General features: G+C 48.6%; 1 protein-coding gene across 1 annotated transcript in view; it reads right to left on the minus strand.

The window, feature by feature from the left end:
• Positions 1-16506, minus strand: part of LHFPL4 (LHFPL tetraspan subfamily member 4) — a 324830-nt gene extending 308324 nt beyond the window's left edge. Inside the window, exon 1 of the mRNA XM_069206135.1 lies at positions 13601-16506. Coding sequence (XP_069062236.1) covers positions 13601-14006 — 406 coding nt within the window. The 5' untranslated portion in view covers positions 14007-16506. The remainder of the gene's footprint in view (positions 1-13600) is intronic.
• Between the last annotated feature and the right edge of the window lie 8128 nt (positions 16507-24634).

Below are 24634 nucleotides of genomic sequence, written 5' to 3' on the forward strand. Positions count from 1 at the left end.
AGAGACAGACCAGGAGAAGAGGTAGAAGGAGTGAAGGTGAAGAGAGAGAGACTGTGAAGAGAGAGGTAGAGGGAGTAGAGAGGGACGGGAGGAGAGAGAGAGAGAGAGAGAGATACCAGGAGAAGAGGTAGTAGGAGGAATGGTAAAGAGACAAAGAGAGAAAGAGAGAGACCAGGAGAAGAGGTAGCAGGAGGAATGGTAAAGAGAGAGAGAGACCAGGAGAAGAGGTAGCAGGAGGAATGGTACAGAGAGAGAGAGAGAGAGAGCGAGCGAGAGAGAGACCAGGAAAAGAGGTAGCAGGAGTGAAAGGTAAAGAGTGAGAGAGAGAGAGAGAGGGAGACTGTGAGGAGAGAGAGGTAGGGGGAGTAGAGAGGGAAGGGAGGAGGAGAGAGAGAGACAGACCAGGAGAAGAGGTAGAAGGAGTGAAGGTGAAGAGAGAGAGACTGTGAAGAGAGAGGTAGAGGGAGTAGAGAGGGACGGGAGGAGAGAGAGAGAGAGAGATACCAGGAGAAGAGGTAGAAGGAGTGAAAGGTAAAGAGAGTGTGAGGAGAGAGAGGTAGAGGGAGCAGAGGCGGAGGAGAGGAGAGGCAGAGAGAGACCAGGAGAAGAGGTAGCAGGGGTGAATGGTAAAGAGAGAGAGAGAGAGGGAGACTGTGAGGAGAGAGAGGTAGGGGGAGTAGAGAGGGAAGGGAGGAGGAGAGAGAGAGAGAGACCAGGAGAAGAGGTAGAATGAGTGAAAGGTAAAGAGAGAGAGAACATGAGGAGAGAGAGGTAGAGGGAGCAGAGGCGGAGGAGAGGAGAGGCAGAGAGAGAGACCAGGAGAAGAGGTAGCAGGAGTGAATGCTAAAGAGAGAGAGACAGAGAGGGGGAGACTGTGAGGAGAGAGAGGTAGGGGGAGTAGAGAGGAAAGGGAAGAGAGAGAGACAGACCAGGAGAAGAGGTAGAAGGAGTGAAAGGTGAAGAGAGGGGAAGGGAGAACAAGAAGGATAAAAGAGAGAGCTGTAGACAGGAGGGGAGAGAGAGGGAGAGACAGAGCGAGAGAGCAGAAAGAAGATAACAAGATATAGAAACGGACGGGACGTGGAGGCTAAAGTGAAGGTAAACAGTGCGAGGGTATAGAGGAACAAGAGAGTGAGAGGCGCAGAGGGCGACAGAGTGAGGGAGGAGAAAGGTGAATATATACAGAGAGAGAAGTGAGCAGGAGATGAACATAGGAGAAAGCAAGAGAAGGATCACGAGAGCCAGAAGGAGGCGAGAGGGAAAGAGAAGTCAGAGCACGACAGAGAGAGGGGAAGAGTGAGAGGGAAAGAGAAGTCAGAGAAGGACAGAGAGAGAGGGGAAGAGTGAGAGGGAAAGAGAAGTCAGAGGAGGACAGAGAGAGGGGAAGAGTGAGAGGGAAAGAGAAGTCAGAGGAGGACAGAGAGAGGGGAAGAGTGAGAGGGAAAGAGAAGTCAGAGAAGGACAGAGAGAGAGAGAGGGGAAGAGTGAGAGGGAAAGAGAAGTCAAAGGAGGACAGAGAGAGAGGGGAAGAGTGAGAGGGAAAGAGAAGTCAGAGGAGGACAGAGAGAGAGGGGAAGAGTGAGAGGGAAAGAGAAGTCAGAGGAGGACAGAGAGAGGGGAAGAGCGAGAGGCAAAGAGAAGCCAGAGGAGGACAGAGAGAGGGGAAGAGTGAGAGGGAAAGAGAAGTAGAGAAGGACAGAGAGAGGGGAAGAGTGAGAGGGAAAAAGAAGTCAGAGGAGGACAGAGAGAGGGGAAGAGTGAGAGGGGAAAGAGAAGCAGAGGAGGACAGAGAGAGGGGAAGAGGGAAAGAGAAGTCAGAGGAAGACAGAGAGAGGGGAAGAGCGAGAGGGAAAGATGTCAGAGGAGGACAGAGAGAGGGGAAGAGTGAGAGGGAAAGAGAAGTCAGAGGAGGACAGAGAGAGGGGAAGAGTGAGAGGGAAAGAGAAGCAGAGAAGGACAGAGAGAGGGGAAGAGTGAGCGGGAAAGAGAAGCCATGGGAGTACAGAGGGAGGGGAAGAGTGAGAGGGAAAGAGAAGTCAGAGGAGGACAGAGAGAGGGGAAGAGTCAGAGGGAAAGAGAAGTCAGAGGAGGACAGAGAGAGGGGAAGAGTGAGAGTGAAAGAGAAGCAGGGGAGGACAGAGAGAGGGGAAGAGTGAGAGGGAAAGAGAAGTCAGAGGAGGACAGAGAGAGGGGAAGAGTGAGAGGGAAAGAGAAGTCAGAGGAGGACAGAGAAAGGGGAAGAGTGAGAGGGAAAGAGAAGTCGGAGAAGGACAGAGAGAGGGGAAGAGTGAGAGGGAAAGAGAAGTCAGAGGAGGACAGAGAGAGTGGAAGAGTGAGAGTGAAAGAGAAGTCAGAGGAGGACATAGAGAGGGGAAGAGCGAGAGGGAAAGAGAAGTCAGAGGAGAACAGAGAGAGGGGAAGAGTGAGAGGGAAAGAGAAGTCAGAGAAGGACAGAGAGAGGGGAAGAATGAGAGGGAAAGAGTAGTCAGGAGGACAGAGAAGTCAGAGGAGGACAGAGAGAGGGGAAGAGTGAGAGGGAAAGGGAAGTCAGAGAAGGACAGAGAGAGGGGAACAGTGAGAGGGAAAGAGAAGTCAGAGGAGGACAGAGAGAGGGGAAGAGTGAGAGGGAAAGAGAAGCAGAGAAGGTCAGAGAGAGGGGAAGAGCGAGAGGGAAAGAGAAGTCAGAGGAGGACAGAGAGAGGAGAAGAGTGAGAGGGCAAGAGAAGTCAGAGGAGGAAAGAGAAATCAGAGGAGGACAGAGAGAGGGGAAGAGTGAGCGGGAAAGGGAAGGAGGGGAGGACAGAGAGAGAGGGGAAGAGTGAGAGGGAAAGAGAAGTCAGAGGAGGACAGAGAGAGAGGGGAAGAGTGAGAGGGAAAGAGAAGTCAGAGGAGGACAGAGAGAGGGGAAGAGCGAGAGGCAAAGAGAAGCCAGAGGAGGACAGAGAGAGAGGGGAAGAGTGAGAGGGAAAGAGAAGTAGAGAAGGACAGAGAGAGGGGAAGAGTGAGAGGGAAAGAGAAGTCAGAGGAGGACAGAGAGAGGGGAAGAGTGAGAGGGAAAGAGAAGCAGAGGAGGACAGAGAGAGGGGAAGAGGGAAAGAGAAGTCAGAGGAAGACAGAGAGAGGGGAAGAGCGAGAGGGAAAGATGTCAGAGGAGGACAGAGAGAGGGGAAGAGTGAGAGGGAAAGAGAAGTCAGAGGAGGACAGAGAGAGGGGAAGAGTGAGAGGGAAAGAGAAGTCAGAGGAGGACAGAGAGAGGGGAAGAGCGAGAGGCAAAGAGAAGCCAGAGGAGGACAGAGAGAGAGGGGAAGAGTGAGAGGGAAAGAGAAGTAGAGAAGGACAGAGAGAGGGGAAGAGTGAGAGGGAAAGAGAAGTCAGAGGAGGACAGAGAGAGGGGAAGAGTGAGAGGGAAAGAGAAGCAGAGGAGGACAGAGAGAGGGGAAGAGGGAAAGAGAAGTCAGAGGAAGACAGAGAGAGGGGAAGAGCGAGAGGGAAAGATGTCAGAGGAGGACAGAGAGAGGGGAAGAGTGAGAGGGAAAGAGAAGTCAGAGGAGGACAGAGAGAGGGGAAGAGTGAGAGGGAAAGAGAAGTCAGAGGAGGACAGAGAGAGGGGAAGAGCGAGAGGGAAAGAGAAGTCAGAGGAGGACAGAGAGAGAGGGGAAGAGTGAGAGGGAAAGAGAAGTCAGAGGAGGACAGAGAGAGGGGAAGAGCGAGAGGCAAAGAGAAGCCAGAGGAGGACAGAGAGAGAGGGGAAGAGTGAGAGGGAAAGAGAAGTAGAGAAGGACAGAGAGAGGGGAAGAGTGAGAGGGAAAGAGAAGTCAGAGGAGGACAGAGAGAGGGGAAGAGTGAGAGGGAAAGAGAAGCAGAGGAGGACAGAGAGAGGGGAAGAGGGAAAGAGAAGTCAGAGGAAGACAGAGAGAGGGGAAGAGCGAGAGGGAAAGATGTCAGAGGAGGACAGAGAGAGGGGAAGAGTGAGAGGGAAAGAGAAGTCAGAGGAGGACAGAGAGAGGGGAAGAGTGAGAGGGAAAGAGAAGCAGAGAAGGACAGAGAGAGGGGAAGAGTGAGCGGGAAAGAGAAGCCATGGGAGTACAGAGGGAGGGGAAGAGTGAGAGGGAAAGAGAAGTCAGAGGAGGACAGAGAGAGGGGAAGAGTCAGAGGGAAAGAGAAGTCAGAGGAGGACAGAGAGAGGGGAAGAGTGAGAGTGAAAGAGAAGCAGGGGAGGACAGAGAGAGGGGAAGAGTGAGAGGGAAAGAGAAGTCAGAGGAGGACAGAGAAAGGGGAAGAGTGAGAGGGAAAGAGAAGTCAGAGAAGGACAGACAGAGAGAGGGGAAGAGTGAGAGGGAAAGAGAAGTCAGAGGAGGACAGAGAGAGTGGAAGAGTGAGAGTGAAAGAGAAGTCAGAGGAGGACAGAGAGAGGGGAAGAGCGAGAGGGAAAGAGAAGTCAGAGGAGAAGAGTGAGAGGGAAAGAGAAGTCAGAGAAGGACAGAGAGAGGGGAAGAATGAGAGGGAAAGAGTAGTCAGGAGGACAGAGAGAGGGGAAGAGTGAGAGGGAAAGGGAAGGAGGGGAGGACAGAGAGAGGGGAAGAGTGAGAGGGAAAGAGAAGTCAGAGGAGGACAGAGAGAGGGGAAGAGCGAGAGGGAAAGAGAAGTCAGAGAAGGACAGAGAGAGGGGAAGAATGAGAGGGAAAGAGTAGTCAGGAGGACAGAGAGAGGGGAAGAGTGAGAGGGAAAGGGAAGTCAGAGAAGGACAGAGAGAGGGGAAGAGTGAGAGGGAAAGAGAAGTCAGAGGAGGACAGAGAGAGGGGAAGAGTGAGAGGGAAAGAGAAGCAGAGAAGGTCAGAGAGAGGGGAAGAGCGAGAGGGAAAGAGAAGTCAGAGGAGGACAGAGAGAGGAGAAGAGTGAGAGGGCAAGAGAAGTCAGAGGAGGAAAGAGAAATCAGAGGAGGACAGAGAGAGGGGAAGAGTGAGCGGGAAAGGGAAGGAGGGGAGGACAGAGAGAGGGGAAGAGTGAGAGGGAAAGAGAAGTCAGAGGAGGACAGAGAGAGGGGAAGAGCGAGAGGGAAAGAGAAGTCAGAGAAGGACAGAGAGAGGGGAAGAATGAGAGGGAAAGAGTAGTCAGGAGGACAGAGAGAGGGGAAGAGTGAGAGGGAAAGGGAAGTCAGAGAAGGACAGAGAGAGGGGAAGAGTGAGAGGGAAAGAGAAGTCAGAGGAGGACAGAGAGAGGGGAAGAGTGAGAGGGAAAGAGAAGCAGAGAAGGTCAGAGAGAGGGGAAGAGCGAGAGGGAAAGAGAAGTCAGAGGAGGACAGAGAGAGGAGAAGAGTGAGAGGGCAAGAGAAGTCAGAGGAGGAAAGAGAAATCAGAGGAGGACAGAGAGAGGGGAAGAGTGAGCGGGAAAGGGAAGGAGGGGAGGACAGAGAGAGGGGAAGAGTGAGAGGGAAAGAGAAGTCAGAGGAGGACAGAGAGAGGGGAAGAGCGAGAGGGAAAGAGAAGTCAGAGAAGGACAGAGAGAGGAAGCTAAACCTCAGGAGAAAATTTGGGGAAAGTCATACTCTAAGCACAGTTTAGTGAGCGTGAGGAGCTGCACGCACTCGCTATTCATATTCTCTTGCATTAAGCACTATTTCCTAGTGCAAAATTGCGTCCATTTTGAATGCGAGTGGGCATTTCTACCCAAATTTTTACCAAGAAAATACAGCTAAATGCAGAATTACTCTTCTTGCATAGTTCCCTGTAATTTTGGGGAAATTCCCTGTGATCACACCACATGGAATTACGTGAGTTACACCCACTCCTTTTGAGAACTCCCACCTGGGCTCAATTGTGCCAATGGCACCTCTTATCCTAGTTCATGATTCCTACTACCTACCAGACTCCACCCGGGTCCCCTATAAGGCATCTGACGAGCTTTAGCAGGCCTCATCATGGGCCTGAAGAAATATGACCACATCCCCCTCTCCCAGGTGGAACTCCGCTGATCACCCTTGCCAGCCAATGCCATCTTTAAAACCACCTTCTTCTTATGCAAAGTTGTTACAGCATAGCCTCACCTCTCTGGCTGACGTCTTCACCATCTTTGATGGCTCTGGGAACACCAGCAGCCAGGACACTCTCAGACGGAAGAGAGAGTGAAAACAATAAAGCAACAGTGTTTGGACTAAATATCGATATAAACATTTTGGGAGACAGAAATGTCTGGAATTAAATATAGTGAAACACAAAATATTGTGATGCATAAATATTGTTGTCAAGAATATCATTTTTGGGGTAAGTATTATCGTTTTAAATATTATCCATGTTGTTGATATCATTTCAATACTATAATGGTTAAAGATATAGGGCCAGATTACAACATTGGCGGTCCGAGGAGTGCCAATGCTGTGATGGCTGGCGGACAGCCGCGGTTGTGGAAGTCCAACCGCCACATTATGAGGTTGGCAGGCAGACCCGCCAGCCTACTGCTATCTGCGCCAGGATCCTAGATACCGCTGGGCCGATGGTGGTGCAGGTTGCAATCAGCCAGGGCGACGCTGAACTCAGCGTTGCCCCGCTGATTACAACCTTGTTTTCCGCCACCATGAAAAGGCTGGTGGAGAACAAGTGCAGGGGGCCATAGTGGGGGCAGTGCAGGGGTCCCCCTGCCCAGCACCCTCAAAATGCGCACTATCTGCTGTGCTGTGCAGACAGTGCGTATTTTGAGGGTGCTGGTGCCCCCTGCATGTGGCAGCATTGCCGCTGGCTCTATTACAAGCCGACAACAATGCTGCCACCACTTTCCCACCAGGCTGACCAGCGGTAACCTTGGTTTCCGCTGGCCAGCCCAATAGGAAAGTGCTAATGGGGCTGGTGGGGAGAGCGCCAGAACGGTGCAAACACCCCATCGGGAATTTGGTGTATGGCTATTCCTGTCCACTAAACTCATAATCGGGCTCATAGTGTTTTAATTATTTTAAGGTGTTTTAGCTGCTATGTTAATTTTATGTTAATATTCTTTATATAAATATTATCAATTGTTTTAAAAAATATAGCTTGTAATTTTAAGTGATTTAGAATTTTTTTATAAATTTTTAATAGTGATGTATAGTGACATAGTGGGGTGTTGGGTGTGTAGGGGAATAGAGTGGGAAGTTAATTAGGTGATAATTGTTTAACAATTATTTAATAAATTTATTATATGATAGTTTTTTATTATGTAATTTATACTGACGTATTTTGTTACATGATATTTGCAGGTTGTTAGGTTTGTAGGGGTGTAGGATGTGACGTTATTTAAGTAATAAATCAGTAACAATTTATTATTAATTGTTAATTAAATATTTCATTGAAATGTATGTAATTTATGGAATACTTATTTATTTTACTTCTATTAGGGTTGCGGCCTGCTAGGTTTGTAGGAGTATAGAATGGGACATTAATTAAGTAATATGCAATTAGCAATTTATTATTAATTGTTAATTCATTATTTCGTTGTTTTTTAATTATGTAAAATATGGAATACTGCTTTATTTTACATATATTTTAGTTGCAGGATGCTAGATTTTTGGGGGTCTAGGGTGGGAAGTAAATTAAGCAACAATAAATTAACTATTACTTATTATTTGTAAATTATTTAATCATATCTTAAATAAATATGTGAATTATGGAATATTTATTTTATTTTAGATTCATGATTCTAGGTTTGTAGGGGTCTAGGATGGGAAGTTAATTAAGTGATAATTACAATGAATTATTAATTGGTGACCATTATTTTAAATGTGTAAGTAATGGAATTGTTTTTTTTTAGTTATATTTCAGGTGCATGCTGCTAGGTCTGTAGAGTTACAGGGTGGAACATTAATTACATAATTGAATAATAATTATTTACCAATTGATAATTATTTTTATTGAATAGTAATTATGTAAATTGATTCATTGTTTTTAGTTTTTTAATACATACAGAAGTATAATTAACATAAATATATATATATGTGGATATATCTATATTTATGTTAATTAATATGTTTTTCTTCAGAGTTTAGTATTGTTTTCTACATTTAGGAGGTTACTTATACATGTAATGTGCTTGATGTGAAGTATTTTCTCTTCTCGTGCTTACTGGGCAGTAGGAATATTAAAATTAACCTAATTGCAGTTAATGCTTTATTGTTGCTGACACTGGAGTCGGAATAGTACGTTTCACCCCTCCAAAGTCCACAGCTCTCTGCTGTTGCCCTGACTGGAGTGGCAATAGTAGGTTTTAGCTCTCCGAAGTCTAATATTACCCTGCTATTGCGCTGTTTACAGTGAGAATGGTCAAACTAACCCCTCATAGACTCCAATAGTTTTCTTAATGCTGGTTAAATAGATTTTATGGCATTACTTGTTTTATTTTTTATATATTATATTTGTTTTTATTTTCAAATTTAATATTTATAATATTTTTTGTAAATGTGTTTTGGGGATATTTCCATTTTTAACATGTTATTTATTGTCTACATTAATAGTATATTTTTCTTAGTCTATTGTTTATATGTGAACATCTTTGTGTATGTATATTTGATATATTTAAATGTTTGTATGATTAATAAAAATATTTATGTTGCATTGTATTACCTGTATGAATATTATACATTTATTACTATGAATATATATACATATATAATAATAATATTAAAACTATTAATATAATGTAAAATACACATTATTAATTATGCTACACTATACACAGACATATGTATATTTATGTATATACGAACATGTACATTTGGTTGTTTTTATATAAGTATTTATTTATATAGTATTAAATATAAGTGGAATTTATTTAATTTACATTAAATTTATATATTCAAATATTTAGCATTTACTATGTTAACCTCCATTTATATTTTAATTTCTTTTTTTTTTCAATTTTTTGACAATTTTGGGGTGAAGGATATTTTTCAAATATTTTTGTACTTACTATTATAGGTATTGGAGCATAATATTATGGTAAATGATATTTTTATCACAATATTTTTGTCAACTGTATTGTTTACCACGATGTTGTCAGTGATCCGAAAGCAACTGGTCCTCTCCATCTATGCAGCAATGTTCTGGAAGAACAGCCCTGTATCCCGCTGGGCAGCCCCAGCCCTGATCCAATATAGGAAAGACGTGACGACACACCTCTTTAAAGAAGTCCACCTCCAGACCCAGTAAATAGTACACCTCTACTCTCAGATCTCAGGCCCAGCACGTAGATTTATCTTTTTGTGTGGCTGTCTCGGGACATTAAGTGGACGGGGTCCTTCTGGTTCTCAAACCCCACAGTAATATAAAACGGACATTGAAATGGGTCCCTTTGGGCCCTGTGTTCATGCCCTTAAATTTACATGCAAAAATGCTGATCGATTTCAGAACAATGAGTGTAAAAAACATCAAGGAAATCCATTTTGTTCCTGCTTATATTTCATATGCTTTACTCAATCTTGGATTCCATGATTGTTCACTTTTTCAAGCATGTTGTGTTTTTTTTTCTTTTTCAGGCAGCATATTACTCGTGTTTGGTGCATAATTTGAATTGAGTCACATCCAGGTGTTTATAACAGGACCCAATTGAGTTGAGGCTGAAGCAAGTGGGAGTTTTCCTCAGTGCCCGTCAGTGGGTCAAAGAGGTGTTCAGGATACATGGTCATTCCAGCCTCGGCCTCTCTGCAAAGCGCATAGAGCGATGGTCATGAATGCCAGTTGCAGTTGTGATTCTATGCAAATGTGTGGGTAGGGTGGCAATCTAGAACAATTTCAGCGTATATGTTTAAGCCATCCCCATAATTATATAGGCTCCACCCCCTGCCCCCCTCTTTTTTTCATTCCACTTAAAGCCACGGACGTCAATTTGTCGAAATGCCAGGGGTATTGAAAGCGACATCACATGCCCCTTGACCTTCACTTTCACTCACACACACATACTTACACATACACACAAATTCAAAACTTACATACTCTCTCTCAGGTAGGCACACAACATACATTACAAACATTGTTTACTTACTTCAGCTGCCATGGAAGGGCAAATTCAAGCTAATTGTAATCCATTTTTATTAGGGGTGGGTGGTGAACTCTGCTCCGTGTAGAGCACGGAGTTCCAAAAAACTCTGCGTAGTGGGACGGAGTGGTGTTTTTCCCTCACTTGTCAATGGTGAGTTGGCGAGCACGAGCAAGGAAAATCTTACTCAAGAGCACCTCCCGGCGACATTTCTCAATGTGAGCGGTCGCAGTATGGTTGTGACCGCTCAAGCTGAGAAACCTTCCATTCGCATTGAGGTAGCTGCTACTCGAGTAGAAAATCAGCTTGAGTGGCAGAAAAGAAGCAGCGCCCTCTTGCGCTGCGAAGGGAGCCATTTCAGCTGATTTTTCTGCAAGAAACAAACACCTGGCGCTAAAAATCAGCGTGAACGGCACAACTTAACGCACTCCGCTGTTTGTGGAACTCTACGTAGCGCGTCAGAGTTTTTTGGGCACTTCGTGGAGCTCCGCATATCGCAATTCCGTGAGCTCCGCCCAGACCTAATTTTTATTACACTAATAGCGAAAAATACATTATCATTATTCACTATTAGTGTAATGACAAATCGGCAGGAAATAAAGAGAGTGGACCTCAACTGACGTCTATAAGGAGCTGCCACAGATTTCCTGGCACACAATTTGCAACCTCCGAGGCCAGGGGTCTTTTAGGAAGCACCATGGGTCGCCAAGGGCAAGCCAGGACTCATAGCTGCAACCCTAGCCGACCCCTAAATGATGTCCAGTCCATGCTTAAAGCCTTGCTCGGTCTTTGACTGTCTTTGAATCTGTACGGTGCTCCACAGCCTTTCTGCAAGCTTTGTACTATGCAGATACTACATACATAAACCATCATTCTGGGCCTGCACAGGCCAACAACAGGTCTGTCTCACCCTCTCCTCAACATACAATGTCAACTGCATTCAACACAGTTGAACCAACATCAACCCACATACACCCCCATCCGGGTTCTGAATGTGAACATCCTAGACCCATAACTTCAAACCTCAGAACTGTCACGTGACAGTGTCACTAGTTGCTGTCATCCTAGGCCCCTACGGGACGTATCTGCCCCATCATGGGCCTCAAACCTGCCACTGACGACCCTCAACCTGGGCCTCCCACTTAGACTAACACCCCCAGCATGGGGCATCAATCTGTTAACATCCGCCTGCACTGGGCGTATAATCTTAGGTTGCCTCAGAACACCAGACGGACCATCACACAGGTACTCATCACCAGCAGGGTTGACTAAAGCAACACTCTCTACTCTGAAATCTACAAACTCCTACACAGTCTTCAGACCATCCAGTATGGAGCCGTAAGACTCATACTTGACCTCCCATGCCACACCCACATCACACCGCACCACAGGAAGGTTCACTGGCTCCTCGTTCACAAGCGCAGCCAATCCAAACTTCTCATGCACACATACAAAGCACTAAAACAACACAGGATCAGAACACCTGAACAGCTGCGTACCCTATCACCAGCCCACCAGGCACCTATGCTCTGCCTCACTCTCACTCATTCCACACACCTGCAAAATCAAACCTGGAGGTCTCTCTTTCTCTTTTATCACACCCAAGATGTAGAACGACCTCCCTGAACACATCCGAGCCTCTTCTTCCTCACCCGGCTCTTCATCTAAGCACCTTGGGACCACAAATCTACACACCTTCCCAAGTGCCTAGACACCCTCTTGGGTGATTATAGCGCTAAACAATCAACATAACGTAATAATCTGCATCAAAACTCAGAGAGGGCCAGGTCTGTTCAATCTGGATTTCTTTCTATCAGATATTTTTACTGTGATATACATTTAGGTCATCCCATTAAGATACTAACAAGTCAGGAATAAGGAACAATAAACACAAAACAATTGTTATGATTTTTGTGGAATAAACACAAGAAGGAAATAAAGAAGCACTCGATGTAGCTCAGTTTGCATTGGAAAGTGAAAGTGTATCTACAACAAATTATAAATGATTCTCAATTCTTGTGCACATCTAGCAGGACCGCCATGATCCTGATGCCGTACAACTGAATCAATTCGCACAAAACTTTGCAGCACAAGTTACCAAAGGAAAGTGAGAAAAATCATGACCCGTCTCCAAACACTCAAAGTCCTTGTGGAGTAGCAAACATAACACCATATAAATGTAACTCCTTGTCTCAAACATAAATGTTATGGTGACAAGAGAAATAAACCTTGTTCACAATGTTTCGGCTTCAGTTATTTGACAAAAAGCCTCCTTCAGGACAAGACAATTTTAAAATATGGTAAAACCTGATCAATAAATTCCAAATGTTAACTAATGTAAATATTCTTTTCATTGACCTTAAAAACTGTATTCTAAGGAATTCTGGCCCCAAATGGTTCATTGTCAAAATGCAAGGGTGACATAGTCAGTTTATCTGCAGCCATGAGTTGCATGTTCTAATTCAGACTCATTAAGATGAACCATGATGAATGCTGATCACTGGGAAAAATCATAGTCCACACAAAGCCATAAATGCCCATTTTTGTAATGAAACAGAGGACCCCGGAGCCCTGTTTGTTTAATTCTAACCTGCCAGCATGAGCCCCAACATCAGCATCACCCTTGGCCTCACAATGGTGGCAACATCCGGCCCATCTTGGGACAACTCCATTGAAGTCAGCCACATCCCAGTCACCCATATTCTGCCAACATCAGCACAATACTGGTACCTTTCAACCCTACCAGCATCAGCCCCATCTGCAATCTCCACTGCCCAAGAACATCTTCCCCACCCTCTCACTTGATATCAGCCTCTTCTGAGCCCCTAATATCACCCTCGGTCTCCTTATCGTGCCAACATCAGTTCAATTCTGCTTCCCATTTTGTCATATCATCCCTGTGAAAGTCCCCTCTAATTTCACAGGTGCTTCCCCATCGTGAGACCCCTACCCAACGTCTGTTTCATCCTATGCCTATTAATCATCTCTACATCAGTCCAAATCTGGGACAATTATCCTAGTGTGTCAGCTCTAGTTGGCCTCTATAACTTGACAACTTCAGCCCCATAAAGGCATCTTCTGGTATAACATCAAGCACAGCTTTCCACCAACCTAACCTCACCCCCTTGGAACCCTTGACTGTAGGGTGCCATCTCCCAACATCAGCACCATCTTTGTCACCCTAAAATGCCAACTGCAGCATCACATCTAATCTGCCACCACTAGAACCACCTGACCTGTCGTCCCTTGTCTACGTTCATCCCTTACACACTGGCTAGGGCCCCCAACCATGGTCTACCCCCATAGACCCTGAGACCACGTTCCCTCTGCAGTCATCTCTTCCCTGTCTTGTTGTCTAAGACGGTGGTCCCCTCACCTACTCTGAGATGCCCCAGCCAATGGTCTCATGGCCTGCCCCCAGGAGCCATACTGAGTGCCAACTTCACCAGTCAACAGGGTCCTTGCCAGGGTCACCTTCTCTTCCAGATTAGGCCTGAGCCTGGGCACCACTTACCTGTTGCCAGCCGGTAGGACCTCCAAGAAGCAGCCAAGACCCCCCTGGTCACAGACTTCATTGTTAACCACCCCCAGAGCCCAGTCTCACCTGCCAGCAGCTGCATCCAGGCACAAATCTTGTAGACAGTGGCCGTGTTGCAGAAGAAGAAGAGGGCAAAGCAGGTGATGCAGCCCAGGATGAGCACCATGGAGAGAAGGACAAAGAAGGCAGCCGCCTTGAAGGCCGCCGAAGGGATGCTGGAGAAGTCTGTAAAGGAGCCCTGGCACGTCAGGTCCCGGTTGGGCAGCCCATTGTCCACACAGTAGTGGAAGAGCCCGAAGTAGCCCGGCTTAGGGGTGTTGATGCTGTCCCCGATCCAGTAGGGCTGAATGAAGACCACCACGTTGATGATGGCGAAGCAGATGGTGAAGATGGCCCACAGGACCCCGATGGCCCGCGAGTTCCGCATGTAGTTCTCATGGTAGAGCTTAGAGGCCTCCTGGGAGGGCAGCATTGTGGGGATCTGCGTGGTGCAGCTGGCTCCAGCTGGGGGGCGAGAGGAGCCAGGAGCCCCTTATCCGTCAACCTTAGGAGTAGAAAGGCCAAGAAACAGAGGAAGCCAACAGCTTCAAGCGCTACCACCTGAGGTTCAAAGCACTACCAAAGTAGACAAAGGCAAGGAGACCATTGGTTGAGAAGTGTCACCACACTAGGGGAAAATCCAAGAGGACTCTGTGTGCCAACCCTACAGATGAAGGTGCCACCACACGGGGCCCTATTGATACGGGTGCTTCTGGGCTAGGGGTCAGTCCAAGCGCACCCAGGCTTGTAATCCTATTGGTAGAAGGCCAGGTTGGGGGAGAAGCCAGGATCTCTCTACTTTGAAACCCAAGGGAAGGTGGATGGGAAGAGTTGATAGTCTTACACTTGAGGACTCTAGTGGGCAAGTGGAAGCCAACGCCTCGCCAGCCTACAGCCACAGGACTACAGGGCTAGCCCAGGGGCACTGCCATGAAACAGCAGGGGAGCCAGGGCCCAGTCCTAGGCTTGCACCCTATTGTCCAACAGTCGGGGTACAGGAGACCCCAGAGGCAAAGACGTCCGGGATCCAACCCTATTCGGCCATAATGTACAACAGTGGGGACAGAGGGGCCCCCAGAGGGCCCTTTTGTAGAAGATCAGGAGCCCAGGAGGGGGCAAGGCGAAGAGGTGAGAGCCGCTAAAATTACAGCGCCCTACTGTGCAAAAGTAGGGGTGAAGGGGCCATCTGAGGCGTGGAGCTCAGGGATCCCCAAAGTACACTTGACGGGCTCCCCAGAAGGGGAGAAGTGAAGAGGCCTGGAGAGGGGGTGCTACGGCTGCGACACCTGCTGGAGAGTGGGCGCTATGGGTGAGACCCTGGCTGGAGAGTGGGCGCTATGGCTGAGACACCGGCTGGAGGGTGGGCGCTATGAGCGAGGCACTGGCTGGAGAGGGGGGCGCTATGGGTGAGACCCCGGCTGCAGAGGGGGCGCCACAGGTGAGACCCGGCTGGAGAGGGAGCGCTACGGCTAAGACACTGGCAGGAGAGGGGGAGCTAAGGGTCAGACACTGGCTGGAGAGGGAGCGCTCTGGGTGAGACACCGGCTGTAGAGGAGGCGCTATGAGTGAGACACCACCTGGGGAGTGAGCGCTATGGGCGAGGCACTGGCTGGAGAGGTGGACGCTATGGGTGAGACTCCGGCTGGAGAGTGGGCGCTATGAGTGAGACAATGGCTGGAGAGGTGAGCGCTACAGGTGAGACCCCGCTGGAGAGGGGGCGCTACAGTTGAGACCCGGCTGGAGAGGGGGCGCTACAGTTGAGACCCGGCTGGAGAGGGGGCGCTACGGCTAAGACACCGGCTGGAGAGGGGGCACTGTGGGTGAGGCACCGGCTGCAGAGTGGGCGTTATGGGTGAGACACTGGCTGGAGAGGTGGGCGCTATGGGTGAGACCCCGGCTGGCGAGTGGGCGCTATGGGTGAGGCACTGGCTGGAGAAGGGGCACTACGGGTGTGACACCTGCTGGAGAGGGAGGCGCTATGAGTGAGACACCGGCTGGAGAGGGGGCACTACGGGTGTGACACCTGCTGGAGAGGGAGGCGCTATGGGTGAGACACCGGCTGGAGAGGGGGCACTACGGGTGTGACACCTGCTGGAGAGGGAGGCGCTATGAGTGAGACACCGGCTGGAGAGGGGGCACTACGGGTGTGACACCTGCTGGAGAGGGAGGCGCTATGGGTGAGACACCGGCTGGAGAGGGGGCACTACGGGTGTGACACCTGCTGGAGAGGGAGGCGCTATGAGTGAGACCTGAGACACAACCCTTGAGCCCTGGGAGATCATGTACCGGGGACTTAGGGAGGACAGAGGCCCCTCATCGATTCACCCTGGCTGTGAGAGTGCAGGGAGGACTCCTTCTCATGCTCCCTGGTAAGGGGAGCCACAGGGGGTCTCAAGGGGCCCATACAACCAGGCCCCGCTGCTGGCCGAGGTGTCCCGGGCTGGTGGTCTCCGTCAGGAGCGGCCCGCCCGGCCGCCCCCACGCCGCAGCTCCTGCTCCATCTTGGCTGATGGTCCGTGGGCTCCTCTAGGCGCGCTCCCGCGGCCGGGCGCGCTCCCGCGGTACTGCAGATCCGTGCTCGGTGCTGCGGGCACCCCAGGGCGAAGCACCCCCGGGGGGTGGGGGCTCCGGATGGACAATTCAAAGCATGTGCCCACAGCCTCCTCTGGGGACCAGGGAGCGTGGATGGCGCCCACACACCGGCCCGGGCAGCCTTCTCCCGCACGGGGCCCCTGGCACCCTTCAGCAGCCTGGCAGCCCCTCCTGCCCAGCCAAGCGGTGACGTGGGGCTTCTGGTGGGCACCGAGAGCCCGGGGGCACAGGTGCATGCCCGGGGTGCCCACGGCTGCCAAGAGATGCCCAGGTGCCGTAGTGATGCTGAGGATGCTGAGAGATGCAGCTCACAGATCAGCGGTTGGGTACCAGCACCCAGGACTCCGCCCCCTGCCATAGCAACAGTGCCAGCCTGCAACCAATGGGCGTGCGGCGTCAACGTCACGTGACTATCACCTTACAACTACTACTAACGTTATTGTACTCCAGCACATCAATCTTATCAATACAGACATTATAGATACCATTATTATGTTCAATAAATCAGAACTTTGTTAACATTACTGACGTCACCCGACTGTAATCACCCTTGAGTACCACCAGCTCTGTAATCCTTCAGTAATAGCAGTAATAAGAACGAAAATACTGGTAGTAATAACAACAAAACGACATTAATAAGGACAATAAAACCAATCACGCTAGTAAAAGTGATTATAATAACCAGTATTTCCCTCAGTACCATCTCGGTGATGCACGGGGCTTGTATGATGGAATGACGTATGCCTGAACAACGCGGCCGGAACAAAGACCACATTGTTTCCACGCATGCCTTTACCACACATGCCTTTACCACGCATGCCTGTACAACGATTTTTTGTTGTAAAGGCATGCCTAGTAAAGGCATGTGTGGAAACGGCATGTGTGGTTGTCGCATGCTACCTCCCCACCCTAAAAACAGAAGTACCCTACCCCCACCCTTAAAAACAACCCCGATACCCACCCTGAGCCCTAAAACCGACCCCACCCCCAAAAATAAAACAACCCAACCCCTAAAAACAAAATTACCCCGACCTCCCACCCGCCCCTAAAAACAGAAGTACCCGACCCCCCACCTTTAAAAACTACCCGATAACCTCCACCCACCCTGAGCCCTAAAACCGACCCCCCCAAAATAAAACTACCCAATCCCTAAAAACAAAATTAAACCCTGACCCCCCACCCCACCCCTAAAAACCCGACCCACCTGCCCTGAATACAAAATTACCCCAACCACCCACCCCGCCCCTAAAAACCAGACCCCCCCACCCATCCTAAATACAAAATTAACCCGATCCCCCACCCACAAAAACTTGCACCCACCCGCCCTAAATACAAAATTACCCCAACCCCGCACCCCTAAAAACCCGTCGCCCTAAATACAAAATTACCCTGACCCCCAAATCCCACCCCTAATAACCCACCCCTACCCGCCCTAAATTCAAAATTACCCCAACTCCCCCACCCTGCCCCTAAAAACCCGATCCCGCCCCTAAATACAAAATTACCCAACCCCTCACCCCTAATAACCCGCCCCACCACCTGCCCTAAATACAAAATTACCCCAACCCCCACCCCACCGCTAAAAATCCAATCCCCCCACCTGCCCTGAATTCAAAAGTACCACAACCCCTACCCTGCCTCTAAAAACCCGACCCCCCACCTGCCCTGAATACACTATTACCCCACCCCCCACCTCAACCCTAAAAACCCGACCACCCCACCCACCCTAAATACAAAATTACCCTGACCCCTGCCCCTAAAAACCCGATCCCCCCTCCCTCCTAAATACAAAATTACCCCCACCCAGCCCCTAAAACAAAATAACTCCGACCCCCACCCTCCCTAAAAAACATAGTACTGACCCCCCCACCTCTGCCCCTTAAAAAAAAAAATAACCTAACCACCCCAACCCCTTCACCCTCACCCCTAAAAAATACCACCAATCCTGCCCCAGCCCCACTTAACTGACTGCATCCTCTCCCGATGGATCTTCCTTTTTCTATGCCTTAACCATGTGTGTGCGTTGTTCAGCACATGCGTGGTTAAGGCAAAGAAAAAGGCTTACGTTGTTCAGCACATGCGTGGTTAAGGCAGAGAAAAAGGCCTGCGTTGTTCAGGCAAGCGTGGGTCCGCTTGCTTGAACAACGCAGGTGTGGTTCCGCGTTGTTCCGGGTCTTTCCCCATGTGGGCACATAGCTCTGAAGAAGGCCATCCATGCGCTGAAGGACACAGGCTCACTGAATGGACTGGCCACTGACTGCCCTTATTCCACCAGGTCTGTTAGGAGGAGGCTGGGTGGGTGGGTGGCACATGAGTACCAGGAGCTGCCTCACCAGGGATGTCAGCAGGAGGCTGGGTGGGTGGCACATAGGTACTAGGAGCTGCCACATCTCCACCTACACTGTGGGCAGCAGGCTGGGTGGGTGGCACACGGGTACCTGGAGTTGCCACACCAAGGCTGTCAGCAGGAGGCTGGGTGGGTGGCGCATGGGTACCAGGTGCTGTGCACCAGGGCTGTCAGCAGGAGGCTGGGTGAGTGGCACATAATTAGCAAAAGCTGCCACACCTCCACCTGCACTGTCAGCAGGAGGATGGGTGGGTGGCACATGATTACCAGGAGCTGCTGAACCCGGGCTGTCAGCAGGAGGCTGGGTGGGTGGCACACGATTACCAGCAGCTGCTACACCAGAACTGTCAGCAGGAGGCTGGGTGGGCTGCACATGATTACCAGGAGGTGCTGCACCAGGACTGTCAGCAGGAGGATGGGTGAGTGGCACATGATTACCAGGAGACTCCACACCAGGGCTGTCAGCAGGAGGCTGGTAAGTGGCACATGATTACAAGGAGCTGCCATGCCAGGGCTGTCAGCAGGAGGCTGGGTGGGTGGCACATGATTACCAGGAGGTGCTGCACCAGGGCTGTCAGCAGGAGGCTGGCTGGGTGGCACATGATTACCAGGAGACTCCACACCAGGGCTGTCAGCAGGAGGCTGGTAAGTGGCACATGATTACAAGGAGCTGCCATGCCAGGGCTGTCAGCAGGAGGCTGGGTGGGCGGCACATGATTACTAGGAGCTGCTGCACCAGGGCATGCTATTTACTTGTAATGCTTCACATCACCATACAACAGTCCTTTAGAGCCAGATCTCTTGGCATTGCAAATGCTTGTTATTTAATGAGACTGTGTTCTGAGGCATTGCTAGTTCGGGAAGTCATATGCATTGCATTTGTTGTGCAAGTTATGGTGTGCATAGCTGTTGTGTAAATTAAGGATTGCAGAACTAACCATGACAGAGGATTATTAGTGTTTTAGGTTTCAACCTCACTCCTTTTTTATTTTTATAATTTCGTTTTTGCTCTAGAACCCCTAGGGGAAGATTTACAAAAAGTTTGCCCTGGGTTATCATCACAAAAGTGACTCTAACCATTTACTTTACAGCACAAAACTTGTTTTGCGCTGGAAAGGACCCTAAAAGTAACGCAAAGTAATGCTTTGCGTTACTTAGCACCGAGGGGGTGTTACATGGGTCGTACATAGGTGTTCCCATGCAACCACCCATGCCTTTTGACGCAAAATCGTATCTACAAGCAATAATAAACAGAGTATTGAGCCAAAAATTAATGGCATTTGAAAGCAGGCGTTAAAAGAAGAAATATTTTCATTTCTCCTTTCTTTTCTGACTTTGTATGCTTACTGCACTGTGCAGCACACAAACAAAGGAGGAAATGTTTTAAAGTTTGTTTACAAATAGTATTCTGTACTGGAAGGGTAGCCTTCCAGTACAAAACCTATGCTAGACTCATGCACACACCCTTGCACTATGGCACAAAGGTGTGTGCGTGGCGCACGGCAGCTGAAATCAGCCCCGGCGCTAGAGCGAGGGGAGGAGGGTATTAAATCTTTGTAGATATGGCGCTCTCATGCTCCCTCCCTGTCCCACAGCCCAGCATTTTCCATTGCTGCACTGCGGTGGGTGACAGTTTTGTAAATCTTCCCCTAAATCTAAGTCCACAAACCCTAATGGACTCCTGGGCCCTTGTTGGGTCTCCTAAGCCCACAGAAGGTTTTTGAACTTCATCCTGTGTCTGAGAACCCAAGAGATGGCATCAACAAGGATCCAAGAGCCCTCACTTGGGGTCTTCAACCCAGTTCATGGGTTCACGAATCTCAGATTGTCTCTCCAGGTCCCCTAACACTGCCATGAAGACTGTGAAACTCACTGCAAAATGCACTTTGAATGGTTTTCAATGTGTGGGACATTTGACCCCCACTTAAATGTCCTAGGAAGTGGGGTCATGCTAATATTGCCTTCTTCTGGCTTCTCATTTTAAGGTCTCTCCTACAGATTGCTCTAGTTGTTTGTTGTCGAAGACTTTGTTTCTCCAGTACAATAGGTCACAAAGTGCGCTTTGGGTCAGTCTCTTGCTCATGATTGGATAGCTTTATGGTCAATGCTCCGGATCTGTTAGTCTCCCTCCCCATTCTTGTGCTTGTAGCACCCCTGAGGCAGTTCTTCTTTGCTCTCCTTTTGGTTGAAGGAGTTGGACCTTTGCTATACTGACACAGGGGAACTATGTTCTCTTTTGTCTTTCAGGGGCCCCTGTGAGCTCGTCTTACCTGTGTCCCTCTCTCCCCCTCTTTCCCCTGCTCTCTGCTGTTCCCATTCACTTTTTCATTATATTAATATTTTGGAAGCGATTTCTAGTGACGACCCAGCAATAGTGCACTACAACCAGGCCGCTGACTTCTTTAGATTGTTTTCTTTTTTTTTTTTAATATTGGTCATCTAGAGCAGTAAATAAAAGTTTTAAAAAATAGAGCAGAATGGCCATCAGTACGCCACAATGTAGGCACATGTGCTCATCTTGGAATGGGTTTCCTTTATTAGACAACATCATCCCTCATGAACTTGCATGCCTCGACAAGTGTTGTGCACACAGATGGCTGTTTTAGAATTATCCTTATTTTCCCTAATGTTAATGAAAACACACAGTGGCAAAGCTAATAGCGCGAACTTTTTAAGGTAAGACCTATTGGCTTTGCCAATGTTTTTTATCTTTAGACTTATCAGTGCCTGAGGTTCATGAGCCGTAATGGCAGCTTCTAAAGAAAGTGTTGCAGCCAGAAAATCTAACCCATCGGGTCCGCAGACCCACCTATTGGTCCGCTGGCCTAAAGTGGAGAACGGGGGGAAAAAGCTACCTTATCTAATTTGTGTCTTTATTTCTTTATTTTTTAAATTTGAGTCAGCAGGCAGACCATGAACCTAAATTCGAGCACCTTCTGACGACCAATGGTTCAGATGTCCCTAACATATCCATTTCAATCCCACCAAAATATTTTTGTAACACTAATTTCTCAAAAACTGCCAAACAGATTTATACCAAATCACGCACAGGCCGTCCTCCCAGTGAGGGTCTTGTTTTATGTCAAGTTTGGTGTAATGCGTTCAGTGTGTTTTTCTGCAACAGAGAGCAGAGATCCCTATGGGAGTTTGTCAGAGGGTGAGTGGTTAGTTGTGTGGCCCGCACAAGGAATGGGTCCGCACGCGACCGCCACTGGGAACCAAACAGCCCACTGTAGCGCTTGACTCTCTTAGGGCAGCGTTGCAGAGCAGTCCAAGGCTTACTCAAGGGAGGTGGTGTGGGCTAGTAATCCCCATTCACGAGCACACGCGCATGACACTCAATAAATGATTGACCACGCTGGGCTTTTTCTTTTGATAAAGTAAAAGTACATTTATTACACACACTACTCAATACTATGCAACAATTTACAAATAAACACAAATTGATTAAATTACTTTTGTATGACATTGCGTAATCATTCTTGTCTCTTCCGAGGGGAGATATAATCCAACAACCTACATGGGAAAACATTTACTTGTACCCCGATGCAACACTTGACTGTAACTTGGAGTGACAGCACCTAGCTAGGACAGACAATAAAGTACATCTACTTGGACCACTGGTGGTCGCCAGTCTCATTACTCAAATAGGCATGAACAAGAAGCCTGTATAGGCATGTCGGAATGATTTGTGCTGTTTTACGATTACTCTCAGATTACTCTCCACAGGATCTACCCAGTCTAACCACACCCCTAAAGTGTGGGAAAGGTTCATCCTATTCCACATTGGAGCCTTCAGGGTAACCATGATGTACAGTTGACACAGTCCCTAAAGGACATCACCTGGTTGTTAAACCTGGTGTAATGCAATCTTTCACCACTAGAGGGTGCCTTGTTATATGACCCTTCACAAGTCACACCATTGGCCTCAACATTGTGACCACATATTTTTAAGAACACATTCCGCACAACATGCTGCCATTTGTACCATAGTCCCTAAAGGACATCATTACCGTAAAAACAGCTGCATTCACAGCCTTTCACCACTAGAGGGTGTTCACCATTATAAATTCCTGTTCTGATAATTCAGGCCACAGGACCTGCAGCCATGATCTTCAACAAAAGTTCCAGGTGGGACTTTGTTTAAAACAAATTGGAGCCTTTGGGGGGTTATCCTTTTCAAGTCCCAACCAATTTAGTGTAGGGACACAAAACTTCCTGTTGGGGGGATACTGTGCTGCCCCTGCAGCTCCCCCTACAAATGTTCTTCCATTTGGGCTGACCCCATCCTCTTCGGGTCACCACAAGCCAAAAATGAGTGATTTCCACTCAGGAATGTGGGCAGGCCCCCACGGGGCATTATGGAGCGCTACTCCAAGAGCGTGCATACTTGATATGCAGCTCTCCTGCTGCGCTGGGGACAGCTGCTTTGCCTCTTTCTTCATTTTACTTTGTTATTTTTCATGCGGCCTTGTGCTGCAACTCTATGGTTAGGTCTTGGGACCCTCTTTTCATCTTCACGTGGTGGGACAGCGTCCTCCATCTTTGCTTCCTTGAGGGGACCTGGGATGGGGTCCAGGGCCCCTCCTGACTGCCTTATAGAGAGCACAATGGTGCTCTCTCATTACAGTGTTGTCCTTGCCACCTGGAGAACTTTCATCAGGCCTGCAAGCTTAATGATTTTGGTACGGAGCTAGTCAGCGGGTTCCTCCTTCCAGTTGTCCATGACGTCCATCTTCAGTCCCAGTGAGAAGCACAGTCAAGAGCGAGAGCCCTCCCCTGTGCAAGACCTTTGAAGTGGGGGCAGAAGTGTTCAGCAGGGCTGCACCTCTGGCCTATCCAGATGTGCCACATCACTTTTCCGCCCCCGTCCCAACCTTCCTGCGCAGTCTTCTGGGATAGCTAAAAATGGCGTCGTCCAGGAGTTAGTTGCCACATGTGCTCTAAGAGACTCAGCCACTCCTCCCTGACATTCCTTCCAGAGCCTCTCAGGCCCGGTTCCTAGCACGAAATGACAGCTGGCTGATTTTTGCAAGGCCCTGCTTCTGCAGCTGGGTAGAGCAATACTGGGCCCTTATCTTGAGCTGAGTCAGAGAAAGATGACATTCCTGGATGATGTTTTAGGTGTACAGATATGCTTTTGTAACCAACTACATTTTTCTTTTCATACAGGTTACAGTGTACATTGTGAGACTCTGGAGTCTGTGGACCCTAGGGAACTGGAGTTGCGCCCTAGGCCATCCTTTCCGATTGACATTTAAAGGAGTGTCTCTACAATGAAAAGACAGCAAGCACACTGACTATTTATCTCTCACATGTGTACACCAATCTCATAAGGCCTACTCCAGGCCACCACCTACTCTGCATCGTCCCTTTTGCACCAGGCTACTGAGGCGCAGTTCTTATGCTGTGCACGACAGGTATCCTCCCCACACAGCCCTCACACGGGTGCACACGTGTGTGCGCAAATGATCATGTGTAACCAGTCCTGGGCCTTCTACCCTTGGTGCGACACAGCAGCCTTTGCTTAATAAGGCGGCACCGGCAGTAAACACAAACAGTCCATTTAACCATAGGTTTACTCTTGGTGAGCCCCAAACTATGAGGTTCCCCTACAGTAAAAGGTCAAAAACCAGGTGATCTAAAAGTGAACAATCAGGGGGGACCAGATAGTCAGAACTGTCCTCTCACAGAGTTTTAAATATGAAATGCTGCTTTTTGATACTCCCCTATCATCCTCCCTCTTTGACAAATTGTATGAAATTTGGCATACCTATCTGTGCTGTTATGTTATGCAGATTTGCAGAGCATACTATCACACGGAGGGTATCCTGGCACTGAGCAAGTGTGAGTCTAGCCACACCTCGGGCCTAGCAAGACTCCTTGGAAAGCCACTTCTTCAGCTTCTTGCAGAGTTCATGAATTGATGAGGAGGCTCATATGGGTTGCGCCAGGTCAGTCGACTCTTAAGGAGCGATGTAGGACGAGGCTCAACCGCTGGATCTGGTTTTCTGTATGTGTGGGATTTGTGCAAGAAGGTGTCCAGACAAACAGGATATCTGGAAAGTTTGTGAAAGCAGAAGCGAGTGTTGAGGTATGCTGGGTCAGTGTTAAGTAGTGCC

Source organism: Pleurodeles waltl, chromosome 9 (genome assembly GCF_031143425.1).
Source record: "Pleurodeles waltl isolate 20211129_DDA chromosome 9, aPleWal1.hap1.20221129, whole genome shotgun sequence".
Classification (NCBI taxonomy): domain Eukaryota; kingdom Metazoa; phylum Chordata; class Amphibia; order Caudata; family Salamandridae; genus Pleurodeles; species Pleurodeles waltl.